Source organism: Aulonocara sp. 'chitande type north' Nkhata Bay, linkage group LG7 (genome assembly GCF_057382095.1).
Source record: "Aulonocara sp. 'chitande type north' Nkhata Bay isolate Kocher_YH1m ecotype deep benthic linkage group LG7, A_spYH_male_GT1.1, whole genome shotgun sequence".
NCBI lineage: Eukaryota > Metazoa > Chordata > Actinopteri > Cichliformes > Cichlidae > Aulonocara > Aulonocara sp. 'chitande type north' Nkhata Bay.
The window spans coordinates 58,345,693-58,358,208 of NC_141350.1; the positions used below are offsets into that span (position 1 = coordinate 58,345,693).

A 12,516-nucleotide genomic window follows, 5' to 3' on the forward strand; every position below is an offset into this window, starting at 1 on the left:
TTTAGGCTTCTGCAGGAAATCTACATCCTAATTTACATAGTACCGGAAAACCCTTTCCCCCCCCCCCCCCCGTACACCATAACCAACTGAAGGCTCAGAATTAAAATACCAAAATACAAAACCACGAATTACAGAGACAAAACAAAAAAAATCTCTAGAGAGCTGATCGGCCTGATGATATCCTCTGAGTTGTGGAAAAGGTAAAAGTGTGGGGACCTTCCACATGCCATCAGTTCTTCTGTGTTGACAGACAAATTGCATATTTTATCATAGAAAATCTCCTGGACAGTTTTTTCAAATATTCTGTGTAAAATCATACATTTCAGTTTGTTTTTTTAATTAGGTACTTAGTTGGACACATTGTACTTGCTATTAAGCCTTGACATTATGGTCATATATATGAGCCTTAAAACAGAATGGATGGAGACCTTTTCGCTTCACAATAATTAAATATCTTTTTAGCCACCTGTACTTCTTTTTTAACACAAAAATAGGCGTCAAATTGACTTCAAAAACAGAATTGCCTGGACAAGTTTGAATTCATTTTAGATTTTCTCTAACACTTGGCATCAAATGTATACAGGTTCAAATATATAACTCACTTAAATCTTTTAATAAGTTGTACAAACTTGTATAAACTTCTCATTAGTGATTACAATTGACTACAACTGATCATTTCTTTTTACCAGCATAAACATTTGCTTGACCAACAGTGTTGGTCAAGCAAATGTTGCATTCAACAAAAGTGAAAAGCCACCACTTTATTCATGTCTTTGTTTTCACAGTATGGTCCTCATGTCCAGCAGTGCATCCTCCACAGCTTTTTTCAGCTCTTCTGAATTATTTTCTGTGTTTGTTTTGAAGGCTGACAACACAAAAGCCATGTCATCCTTCAAAAGAGTATAGCATATATCATACGTTTTACGTTGATAAGGGCAAGCACATGGGAGACAACCAGATTTGGACTGCACCTTGTGAAGTAGAACAAAGTTTGACATAGTGGTTAATTATTGTGTTAAACAATATAGTTGTTTGATATGCACTTTGTGAGAATGATTGAAACCTCATTAGCAACACAGCTAATACCATGTCACATAGCCTAAGAGTGTCCTTGATCTTAATAGATGTGTTGTGTTCATCATAACTATCAGTTGAGGCTGAAAACAAAAATAATATTTAAACAAAAGAATATAAATGAGTCCCTTCCTCATCAGTTTGGAAAGATACCAATTGGAGAAACATTAACCATTTTTTGCGGCAGACAGAAGTTTGATTATGTCTCTAGTAATATAATACTATTAAGACTTTGTCAGCTCAATTTCAGCTGTGCTCCTCACCTGACTTGTAGCAAGTCGATAGTCAAAAACTCTATCAAAGGAGGCGTCTGTGAAGATGTCCGGCATGGGAATATTTTTCTCAGTTGCTTGGTGCTGTAGACCCAGGAAGTGCCCAAAGACTGTCTGTCCACTAATTTCCTATTACAAAGAAGACAACTCACAATGTTTGCACAGGACTAAACATGACCTGTAGAGTGCTTACACAGCATTTTTCAGACAGTTTCAGCACAACAGCAACAAAAAAGTCCGATTCTTTTATCCATGTTTGCATGGGTTTTTTGTACCCCATAGTTTTATATCCTATGGTCATCTTCTTAAGCCTAGATTATACTAACATGGACATGTAGAGCTAAGTAGCCATTCCTGATATACCTCTTTGAAGTCCATTGCCTAGGCCCATATGCAGGTGGTACATTTTGATGAAAAGTTTCATTTTGAAGAAAAAGGTCATCTGGTCTCAGATTCAAGTAGATGCAAGCAGACTTACAGATACACAAGGGATAACGTAGACTTTCTGTAATTATACAGTCTCCATTTATTTAGGTTACCCATCCTTTGTTTTTACCATGGCTGTATAGAGAAGACTACAATCTAGTCATAATTCTAGATTATCAGAGATTGTATTTACCTAACAAACTACAGAAAAACTAAGCCAAAACAAAGAAGCAGTGTGGGGATTTTTAAGGTGTTTTATTTTTTTAAAATGTCAGTTTTCTGCTCTTGGAGCATTCAGCACTAAAGAGAAAGGCCATCAAATAATTTTAGAAGAGCAGTTGTTGCTGCCTATCAGTATGACATCTTTGCCGTTCTTTCCTGCATTTATTACCTTGTTGGTATCAGTGTGGAGTAGAGTTCAGTATCTTTACAGGAGTCTTAAACTTTACACTTTTATTCATTGCCAATTGATGTCATATTAATGTGAGTGTCACATGTCCCCATAATTTACATTTATAGCATATTTGAAGTTTCCCAGAAATATCAGACAGCATTTTTTGTACCATGTCTGCAACAATCATCTGTTTCAGTGTCTGTCGCTTTAAATCAACCTGGCTGCTGCACTGCCCCTTTCAGGAAAGGATCTGAGTGATGGGAACAGCCAATAGGAACAGCACTGCTCATTCTGTAGTCTACACAGCTGCTCATACAGACTAACAGTGTGACTTCCATCACTCTCAACAATGTTGTTATTTTTAAATACAGCTGAAAGATATGTAAATACAGAGCTTGTTAGTGGCGTTGTGTTTACCCAGCCTGGATTTAGAGGTGCAAAGTTTGTAAGCTGATTTTTACTGTAGTGTGGTGCGTGTTAATGTTAACATTTTGTTGTCCCATTTAACAGGAACAGACTGCCACTAAACTGAAGCACTGAGCAGTTTTGTCATTAAAACTCACCATGCTAGTGTTCCACTTGTGCACTTCTATAGCTTTCCTCAAAAGATCCACTTTCTCTGTGTTCTGTACAACAAGATTACAAGTTACAATTCATCACTTGTAACAAGGTAGTGTTTATGACAGAAGTTTGTAATCTAAAGCATTACATACCAGCAACATGCAAATAAGTGAAACTGTCAGCTTACTTCAAATACTGAAGTGACACCAAAGAAAAGTAGGCAACAGAACAGAGTGTTCTGCAGGTAAAAAAAAAAAAAAATCCCATTCAGATTCTTCATGGGGATTGATTTGATTAGTCATAATGCAATCATCCACAGCAGATGTATTGTGAACTCTGAATATAAAACTCAGTGCCACAGAAAATTATGTCAGTGTCAAAGAAAAATAACTCTACCCACAATCCTAGAGTGAAATACCTGCACACACACCCTCCCCATACCTTCTTGTTTGGGTCATTAAAAGCCACGACAAAGGCAACTGAGGCACTTGAAGTTGAGGGGATTTCACCTACACGTCCCTGCCTGAACAGTCGCATTGAGGCAGCTTCATAAGATGCACAGTGCTGCCGGTGCACCCTGCCAAGAGATTGGAGAAAAATATTTTAAACAACCTGTGTTCCAAAATGAAACCCCAATTCCAAAAATGTTGGGATACTGTGTAAAAACAAAATATAAGAGAAGTCAATGATGTGCAAGTCAAAGCTATGTTCTAGTCACACTACAATATTTGTTTTTTTATTCTTTATCTTTACAATGCATGGTTAATAAACAGACAAGTTTAAAACTTCAACATTTTGTTGGTGCAGCCCAAACCTTCTCTAAATTGAGAATTGCAACCATCACCAGTCTCATACAAATGACTTCATTACAGCTTAACAGTTGTAATGAAAATCTTGTGTCAGGCCCTTCAGAAGGGTCAGCTGGCAACAATCTAATTACTAAGCAGGCTATAAAGTTTAGGCATATAGATTAACAAAGAAATACATGTGCTTTTGATAAGGATCAACATTTTATGTGAATGTTAAATAAGCTTTGCTCTCAATTAGGTCTATGCAGGAAAAAAAATTTGTTAAATCTGTGACTACAGCATTTTGTATGAGTGTGAACCCAGGTTGTTACGGTTAATGAGTTTAGGATTGTCTGTTCCATCTTAACTTGGTCAAGAAAAAGTCAGCCTACAGAAACATCTCCATAAGGTTTAGATTACTCACCTGTAGTAGGCCAGCTGTATAGCCATCTGTATGAAAGGATCAGGACTCATCTTGTTTGCTTTTAGAAAGTTTTTCCCATAGTGGCTGAATGAGAGAATACTGAAATCCAGGTCTTGGACGATTCTGTTGTGAAGAGGATAGGATAACAGATGTGTTTGTGTATTGCATGCTCCTGTTATAAGTATTGCTATTAAAATATGTATATATGCCTTGTTAAGTATGGAGAATGGAGGTAATGAACTATGGAGTTTTGCACTGCAATTTCTCTTTTCAGAATCAGGACACTGGGAGAGGTGGCACCAATGAAGGGAGGCAGGACAACACACAATGTATAAAACAGTAACTAATGATCAAATGCAGAATGAAAAGTGTCTTCCTTACTCACATCAGTGCATCATGGGAAGCCCCAGCAACCTACACCTATTTCAGTGTAACTAAAGAAAGATTCAGGGTCACCTGATCTAGTCCTACCTGTATGCTTTATCAAACAGGAAAGCTTTAAGCCTAATCTTAATCTTAAAAGTAAAGATGGTTTCTGTCTCCTGAATACAAACTGGAAGCTGGTTCCACAGAAAGGGGGCCTGAAAGCTGAAGGCTCTGCCTCACATTCTACTTTTAAATATCCTAGAAAACGAGTAAGTCTGCACTCTGAGAGTAACAAGTGCTAATGGGGTGATACAGTACCATAAGGTCATTAAGATTAAGATGGAGCCTGAATATTCAAGAACTTGTATGAGCAGGATTTTAACTTGGATACTGGATTTAACAGAGTAAAGATAAGCCAATATGCCGTTTTTTTTTTTTATGTCACTGCCTAAGGACAGCATGTATAATGTGAAACAGAAGCGGTCCCAGAACAGATTTATCTGGAACACTATAAATTAACCTTAGTGTGTAAGGAAGACTCCCCATTTACATGGACATCAGATATGGTTCTAACCACTGCAGTGCATCATCTTTAATTCCTACGGCATGCTCAACTCTGTAATAAAATGTTACAGTAATATCGAATGCTGCACGGAGGTCTAGCAGGACAGGCACAGAGGAGAGTCCACTCTCAGTCATGTTTGTTGCTTGGATAGAGAAAAAAAAAGTAATGAACCCTATACATAAAGTAACATCTGAGGGATGGTTATTTATTTATTTTAAATGGTTAAAATTATATGAATCAAAAATTTCTTTTCAGACTCTCTCAGCCTAGCTACAGTGTTGAAAAGAAACCTGGGGTTATTTTCTTCCTCCTCAGAGGCCTCATGACATTATGGCCCACAGAGGGTTTTCCATTTCAATGAGCCTCTGTCTATAGCTGGGGGCTCATTTATAAACCTTTTAGTTTTAAAGTTGTGCTCCATTGATAGTTACTTTGAAGCAAAGTTTAGTCTGTTTAGTCCATTTAAAATCAAACTCATTTGTGCATGTGTGAACATTTGATCACACTCTGGTGTGGATCCGACCAATCTAAACTTTAAAAGGTGTACATTTCAAGTTTGAGCTAAAAACTTCCCATAGCAACATACAATTTGCATTCTCATTGTAGCAAAGTACTATGGATGTGCAAAGGTCTGCAGGGGCTTACAACTAGCTGTGAAATGAATGGAAATTCTCTGTTCTCCAATAGTCCAGGATTACAGCACCTTCTTCAGATGTTTACTTTTGTTGCTTCTGCCCCAGACACATCTGGCCAATGAACTGAACGCGACGCATTTTGCTGCGCTTGAAGTATACTTTGATTATTCTCTGTATGAAAACAACCCAAACCACGAGAGTTTACAAACTCATTTACTGATTTGAACTAAATGAACTATAGGTGTGAAAACACCCTTAGTCGTGTTTATTTGGGTTTTTCCTCTGGGGATGGATTTTTGTTTTCAGTGGGGCTATGCAACTAAAACTTGAGCAGTAGCTTTTGTACTCACTTATCAATGCTTTGTTTGGCCTCCTCAATTGCTTTTTTGATGTCAGCTGTGATGTTGAAGTGTAGTTTCTGAGGTGTGGGCAAAGGCACCGTGGGAGACTCTATGATCTCTAGTTTCTTGCTGTTTCCAAAAAGGAGAAAAAAACAAAACAAATGACAAACAGGGAATGCTACTGAGGGGCAGAAAAAAGCCAGCACAGGTAAAACAATCTCTTATGTCAATGGACATTTCTATCAAGAGACTTTTTGCAAGTGTGTTGAGAGCTTAAGGAAAAAAAAAAAAAGAAAAAAGTATGAAGTCACAGATGGGCTTTCCACCCACAGGAAGCATTCTAGTGTGTTTTGGGTGGCAGTCAGAGGCACAGGCCCTGGCAGGCTCTTTAAGTTGGCTATTGGCACATTGAATGTCACCTCTCTGGTGGGAAAGCTGGAGTTAGTGCTGTCTCTAGATTGGGCAACTCCAGATTGAAACCACAGTAACTGGACTTTTACTTTCATAGCGCTTTGTTACCCTGAGCACTCAAAGCCTCAAGCATCTCCAAAGACACTTTTTTTTATAATGTCAAGAAAGCCAGCATTGAAAGAGATCCCATCCCCAAGAACACTTTTTTTAAACCCTTTGTTAAACATTAAAGATAAAAACCTGAGTATTAATCCACATTAGTATAAATAGCTCTAACAGGTTAGACCACCATTTTTATAGTAACAGATCCCTAGGGCTTAATGTCTAGGCTACAAAACCAAACCCAGTCATAGTCCAAGAGCAGTGATCTAGAAGGGAGCTGCCAGAACAGGAGTGGCTGGTAGAAGAGCTTCCGGAAAGTGGCATTCAAAACTGGGCAAGCCTTCTTGGATTGAGGTTCTGGTTCCACAAATTGACAACGCCTAAGCTTTTTGTCTAAAATTTGTGCACACAATCAAATTCCAATAGTTGTACATGGATAATTTGACATGCAGACTGAAGTAGCTGGTGAATCCATCCTTTGGCATGGGTTTCATAGATTGTTGCTTCCCTGCACTTCTGGGCCAGAAAACAGACTGTTGTCTGTCCTTATGTGCCAAAAGACAGTTCAGAGTAGCCAGCATTGTCGAAGTTGTTAGGTGGGGTGCTAGAGAGTACACCACCAAGCAACTTTGTCCTATGGGGAGACTTCAATAATAATGTGGGCAATGACAGCAAGACCTGGAGGGGTGTGATTAGAGGAATGGCCTGCCTGATCTGAATCTGACCACACTCAGATTAAGATCAGTCTGTCCATAACATGTTCAAACATAAGGGTCTTCATGAGAAAATGTGGCACCAAGACATCGCAGGGTGATGAAAGGTGGCGGATTGGACAGATGCTGGCAGACGTGTAAAAATAACGCAATTGTTTGGTAGTGGCTATGGTGGAGCTTTCACAGATTCAGTAAAATTAGCAAGTGATGGAGGCCAGCAGGTGGATGGGGGAAAGGGGAGGCGGAGGTGGCGAGACCCAAAGCAGCCGCCAATCCGACTGTCTGGTGAGATGAGCTTCAGGTAAGAAGTTATGACCTGCAGTCTATCTGGGTCAGATATAAACCAAGTTTAGGTGGAGTTTATTTTCGTTCTGTTAACTTTTTACAGTCAGTTACAATAACTGGTACTGTGTACTAGCTAGCATGACGGACTTTCTATAGAGTTGGGTGGGTGCTATTATGTTACTGGTGAACTTTATTTTATTCATATGGTTAGTTAGTAGAGTTGCCTACCAACCCGTAAAAAACAGAATCCTCTGGTATTCAGAGTTAATATTACACGTTTCGTATTGAGCTGAAAATAAACGCGATTTGTCCCGTACTTCAGCTACAATAAAAAGAAAAAAAAAAAGAAAAAAAGCTGGAGTTATTCTGTGTCTTTACGCTGTCAGCTGCCTCTTCTCTCATCCCCCCCTGTTGCTACTTCAATCACAAAACTGATCAATGATCAGCTGATCGGCGTTTCTGCCGCAAGTCCCGTCTCTCTTGCTTGTTTATCTCCTGCTTTGTGCCAGAAAGAGGAAACTAGCTGAGGTCGTGTTCAACAGCAGAAGCGCCTTTAAACTTGATCAGCTGTTGTTAGAATTTATTTAATATTACTTTCTAGTATCAGCTGAGGTTTGCTGGAGCTACAGCTGTAAAAAGTGCTGGTCATGATATCGGTTTGGTTATCTGGTGAGAGGGAAACATGAAGATGAAACCAGGAGAGGTCCTTACTGAATCATCAGAGCTGAACAGGTGATGGAGAAACAGGTTTACCTTTTAGGTGACATGAATGGGTTGAAGGGAAGCTATGAACTGATTCTGAGAGACAACTTACACCTTTTCTATGTAGCTGACAGCTGGTAACTGTGCAGGGGCGGGTCTAGCAAAGTTTTGCCAGGGGGCCAGGTAGGGCATTAACAGGGAAAGGGGGGCACAAAGAAATACTTTTCTTTCTTATTCTCATTTAAAATTTCTAGCTTTTAACAAATAATTATCTGAATCTTACAACCAATGTTTTCATCTGATGTCAAATTTATAGAAATCCATTATTGTACATAGTAAGTTCTTTTCAGGGTCCCAACATAATTTCTTCAGAAGAAATTACTGTACATGATGCCAGTATTTTCCCCACATTTTCTAGATACTGTACTAGTACTTTGTGTAAAATGCCTTCAAAAAGTCAGTTTAGTTTTATTCTTTCTCACCTGTCTTTCTGTCTCCTTTCACTTTTAAAAGGTTGCCATGTTAGAAAAAATATTTTGCCCTGCCATGCCGTTTATTGATGTGGTAAATAAATAGTTTATGAAAATATCGCTAAATCTGTCATTTATTATTTTTAATATTCAGTAATAGTCATGTCTTACTTCTAGTCTTCTCTGTCTTAATTTCAGGTTTCCACCATATGTTGTAGATAGTTCAGGAAGTTAACTCAACCAAGCAGTCTTTGGGTTTCGGCTAAGTACTGTTTAGAATACCAGAATAGGGAGGATGGTGTAGGTTTAAGTTTATTAGATTGATACATATGTACCAACAAGACAGTGTACATCACTGTCACAACGACGTTTGTTTTCATTCAAAGGCTTTATGGTTTTTCCTATAATACCTGGTGGGCCGGTCTCTAGTCAAAATACCCGGGCTGATTTTTTGTCCCAGTCCAGCCCTGTCTGTGGCTGTATGGTCTGGACACTCGGGCTGAGCGGTCAACTAAGCATCACCTTGTGGTGAGTTGATGAGGTGGTGGGGAGGATGCTGAACAGGGTTGGCATGCCTAAATGTGTAAAGGTCCACTGGGATGATCTGGGAGAAGCCCCCCTGGTCCAGGAGATCTTTAATTCCTACCTCCAGTAATAATAATAATAATACATTTTATTTAAATAGCGCCTTTCAAAGCACCCAAGGACACTGTACAACAGATAAAAACTGGAAATATACACAATGGTAAAAATAGAAGATAAAAGTTAAAAAATTTAAGTTACAGAAATTTAAGAATAGGCAATTTTAAACAGATGAGTTTTGAGGGTGGACTTAAAAAGAGAGAATGAACTAATATTTCTGAGGTCCGGGGGTAGGGAATTCCAAAGTCGAGGGGCAGAGCAGCTAAAGGCCCTCCCTCCCATTGTGATCAGACGAGCAGAGGGAACAGAGAGAGAAAGAGAAGATGAAGATCTGAGGCAGCGGGATGGGAGCTTCATCTGTAATAAGTCAGAGAGGTACGGTGGAGAGAGAGAATGAATAGCCTTGAATGTATACAGAATTATTTTAAAATGGATGCGAAATTTGACCGGGAGCCAGTGAAGTTGCTTCAGGATTGGGGAGATGTGGTGGGTAGAAGAAGTCCTAGTAATAATACGGGCAGCAGAGTTCTGGACACGTTGGAGCTTGTTGATAGATTTTTGTGTAAGGCCAAATAATGAGTTGCAGTAGTCAATTCTAGAGATAACAAGATTATGGATGAGAATGGCAGTGGCGTGATGTGTGAGGAAGGGGCGGAGGCGATTAATGTTACGGAGTTGGAAATATGCTGCACGTGTAATATTATTGATATGTGAGTTAAAGGATAATGTGCTATCGAGAATGACACCCAAGCTTTTCACAGAGGGAGAGATAGGGACCAGCGAGTTATTGATGGTGAGAGAGAAATTGTTAATTCTGGATAGCAGTCGTTTAGTGCCAACCAGAAGAAGTTCCGATTTATTGCTGTTGAGTTTAAGAGAGTTGGAGGAGAACCAAGAATTAAGTTCAGCTAGACAGAGGATGAGGGAGGGTGGAGGAAGAGTAGAGTCAGGTTTGGTAGAGAGATAGAGCTGGGTGTCATCGGCGTAGCAGTGGAACTGAATATTATATTTACGAAAAATATGTCCGAGTGGAAGAAGGTAGATGATGAAAAGAAGGGGCCCGAGGACAGATCCCTGGGGCACCCCAGTGGATAAAGGAGAAAGCTGAGAAGTGAAGGATTTTAATTGAATGAACTGAGTGCGGTCAGATAGGTATGATTTAAACCAGGCTAGTGGAGTGTGAGAGAGACCAATAGAAGCTAATCTGCTAAGGAGAATGGGATGAGAGATGGTGTCAAAAGCTGCACTCAGATCAAGAAGGATAAGGATGGAGAGGAGACCAGAATCAGCTGCTATAAGAAGGTCGTTTGTTATTTTTATAAGAGCAGTTTCAGTGCTATGTAGAGGACGAAAGCCAGACTGGAACTGTTCGTAAAGGTTATTATCAGTTAGGTGAAGATGGACTTGTGAAGCAACTATTTTTTCAAGGATTTTTGAGAGAAATGGTAGATTGGAGATAGGACGAAAATTATTAAAGTTGTTGGGATCTAGACCAGTTTTTTTCAGAATTGGGGTAATAGCAGCAACTTTGAAGGAAGCAGGAACAGTTCCAGTGGTGAGTGAAGAGTGAATAATAGCAGATATGAGGGGAAGGAGAAGGAGTAAGCAGGCTTTGACGAGGACAGTGGGGATAGGATCGAGCTGGCAGGTAGAAGGCTTTGATTTATGGATGAGATCAGCAATATCAGCTAAGGATGGAAGTTGAAAAACAGAGAGGAAGTGAGAAGGGGGAGAAGTTAGGACAGAGAAGCTACATTGAGCATTAGGGTCCAGGTCTAAGTATATTTTATGAATTTTATCAATAAAGAATAGCATTAGAGCATCACAGAAGTTAGATGAATAGAGATGAGCAGGGAGAGAATCAGGTGGCCTGTTAAAAGAGTTGAATAGTGAGAAAAGGGTCTTGGTAGAGTTCTCACTTGAGCAGACAATAGCAGAGTAATAAGCAGATTTGGTTTGACTAATACATTCCTGGTAAAACAGAACGTGGTTATTAAACATATCCTTATGAATAGTAAGGCCAGTTTTCTTATAGAGACGTTCAAGCTGTCGGCCTTTAGCTTTCAGTAGCCGGAGTTCAGGGGTGTACCAGGGTGCAGAGCGAGAAAAAAGTACAGTTCTGGTTTTTTGTGGAGCCAGGGAATTTAAAATACTACTAAGGCTATGATTATAAAAAAGTACCAGGTCCTCTTGAATAGCTAAGTTGTTAGAAGACAAGCAGCTAGAAAAAGCAGAGGAAAGGATATCAAGATTTATATTCTTGATATTCCGGAAAGAGATAATACGGGGATTGTTAATTACAGAGAGGGTCATGTGAACATTAAAGGAGAGAAGTAGATGGTCCGAAATTAGCAGTTCGTCAGCTGTACAGATGGAGGGGGTAAGTCCAGAACAGCAGACTAGGTCCAAAGTGTGGCCCTTAATGTGGGTAGGGAAGTTTATGTATTGTTTAAGGCTGAAGCTATCAAGGCAGGATAGAAGGTCCTTGGTAAGAGGATGGTCGCAGTTATCCACGTGAACGTTAAAGTCACCCAGCAATATTATATTAGGGGAGACAGTAGCTAGATTGGTCAGCAGATCGCCAAAGTCACTGATAAAAACAGAATTAAATTTTGGGGGGCGGTAGATGACAGCTATTACAGTTGGGGTAGGTCCTGAAAGTTGACAAACAACAGATTCAAAGGAACTGTACGTAGGGGCGGACAGCGGCGAGACTTTCCAGTTCTCGCGATAGATTATCGCGAGGCCACCACCACGGCCGGACTCGCGAGGTTGGCAGGTGTAAACAAACCCCGGGGGGGTGGAGTCGTTGAGTTGCGAAAAGTCATTGGGCTGTTGCCATGTCTCAGTCAAGCAGAAAAAGTCAAACTTACGGTCTGTTAGGAGATCCTGGATGAGATGTCCTTTGTTCGTAAGCGAACGGATATTAAGCAGGCCGAAGTTGACAGAAATACTGTCGGACTGGATGAGAGTGTTAGCTGACCTAGGCAGACCAGTCAGAACATTGCGGTCAATAGACCTGCAGGGGTTCCGTTGAGAGCGACCAGAGGTGGACCAGAAGGACTGAATTGGTTTGGAATTATCCTGATGGAAATACCGACGGGAGCCTCGATGTACGTACTTTCGACGAGGGAGGAAGGCAATGTCCGTGTGGAAATGAAGAGCAGCCAACGGCGGAGCAGCTAAAGAGAAGCGGAGGCAGAGGAGCTCATCAGCTGTATATTGATGAAGTCCAGTGCCGAGTCGGTAGATCGATGACATAAGGATCCAGACCCACACTGAGAGTACATAGATCCTGAAAGGCCACATCATGGACAGGAACAGCCGGGTAGGGACACCGGTGGG

General features: G+C 40.2%; 1 protein-coding gene across 1 annotated transcript in view; it reads right to left on the reverse strand.

The window, feature by feature from the left end:
- Positions 1 to 72: 72 nt before the first annotated feature.
- LOC147326392 (carnitine O-acetyltransferase-like) overlaps positions 73 to 12,516 on the reverse strand; it is a 29,062-nt gene continuing 16,618 nt past the window's right edge. The window contains exons 8-14 of the mRNA XM_086301624.1: positions 5,856 to 5,975; positions 3,940 to 4,062; positions 3,169 to 3,304; positions 2,915 to 2,965; positions 2,730 to 2,792; positions 1,338 to 1,475; positions 73 to 971 (exon numbers count right to left, since the gene is read on the reverse strand). Coding sequence (XP_086157750.1) covers positions 780 to 971; positions 1,338 to 1,475; positions 2,730 to 2,792; positions 2,915 to 2,965; positions 3,169 to 3,304; positions 3,940 to 4,062; positions 5,856 to 5,975 — 823 coding nt within the window. The 3' untranslated portion in view covers positions 73 to 779. The remainder of the gene's footprint in view (positions 972 to 1,337; positions 1,476 to 2,729; positions 2,793 to 2,914; positions 2,966 to 3,168; positions 3,305 to 3,939; positions 4,063 to 5,855; positions 5,976 to 12,516) is intronic.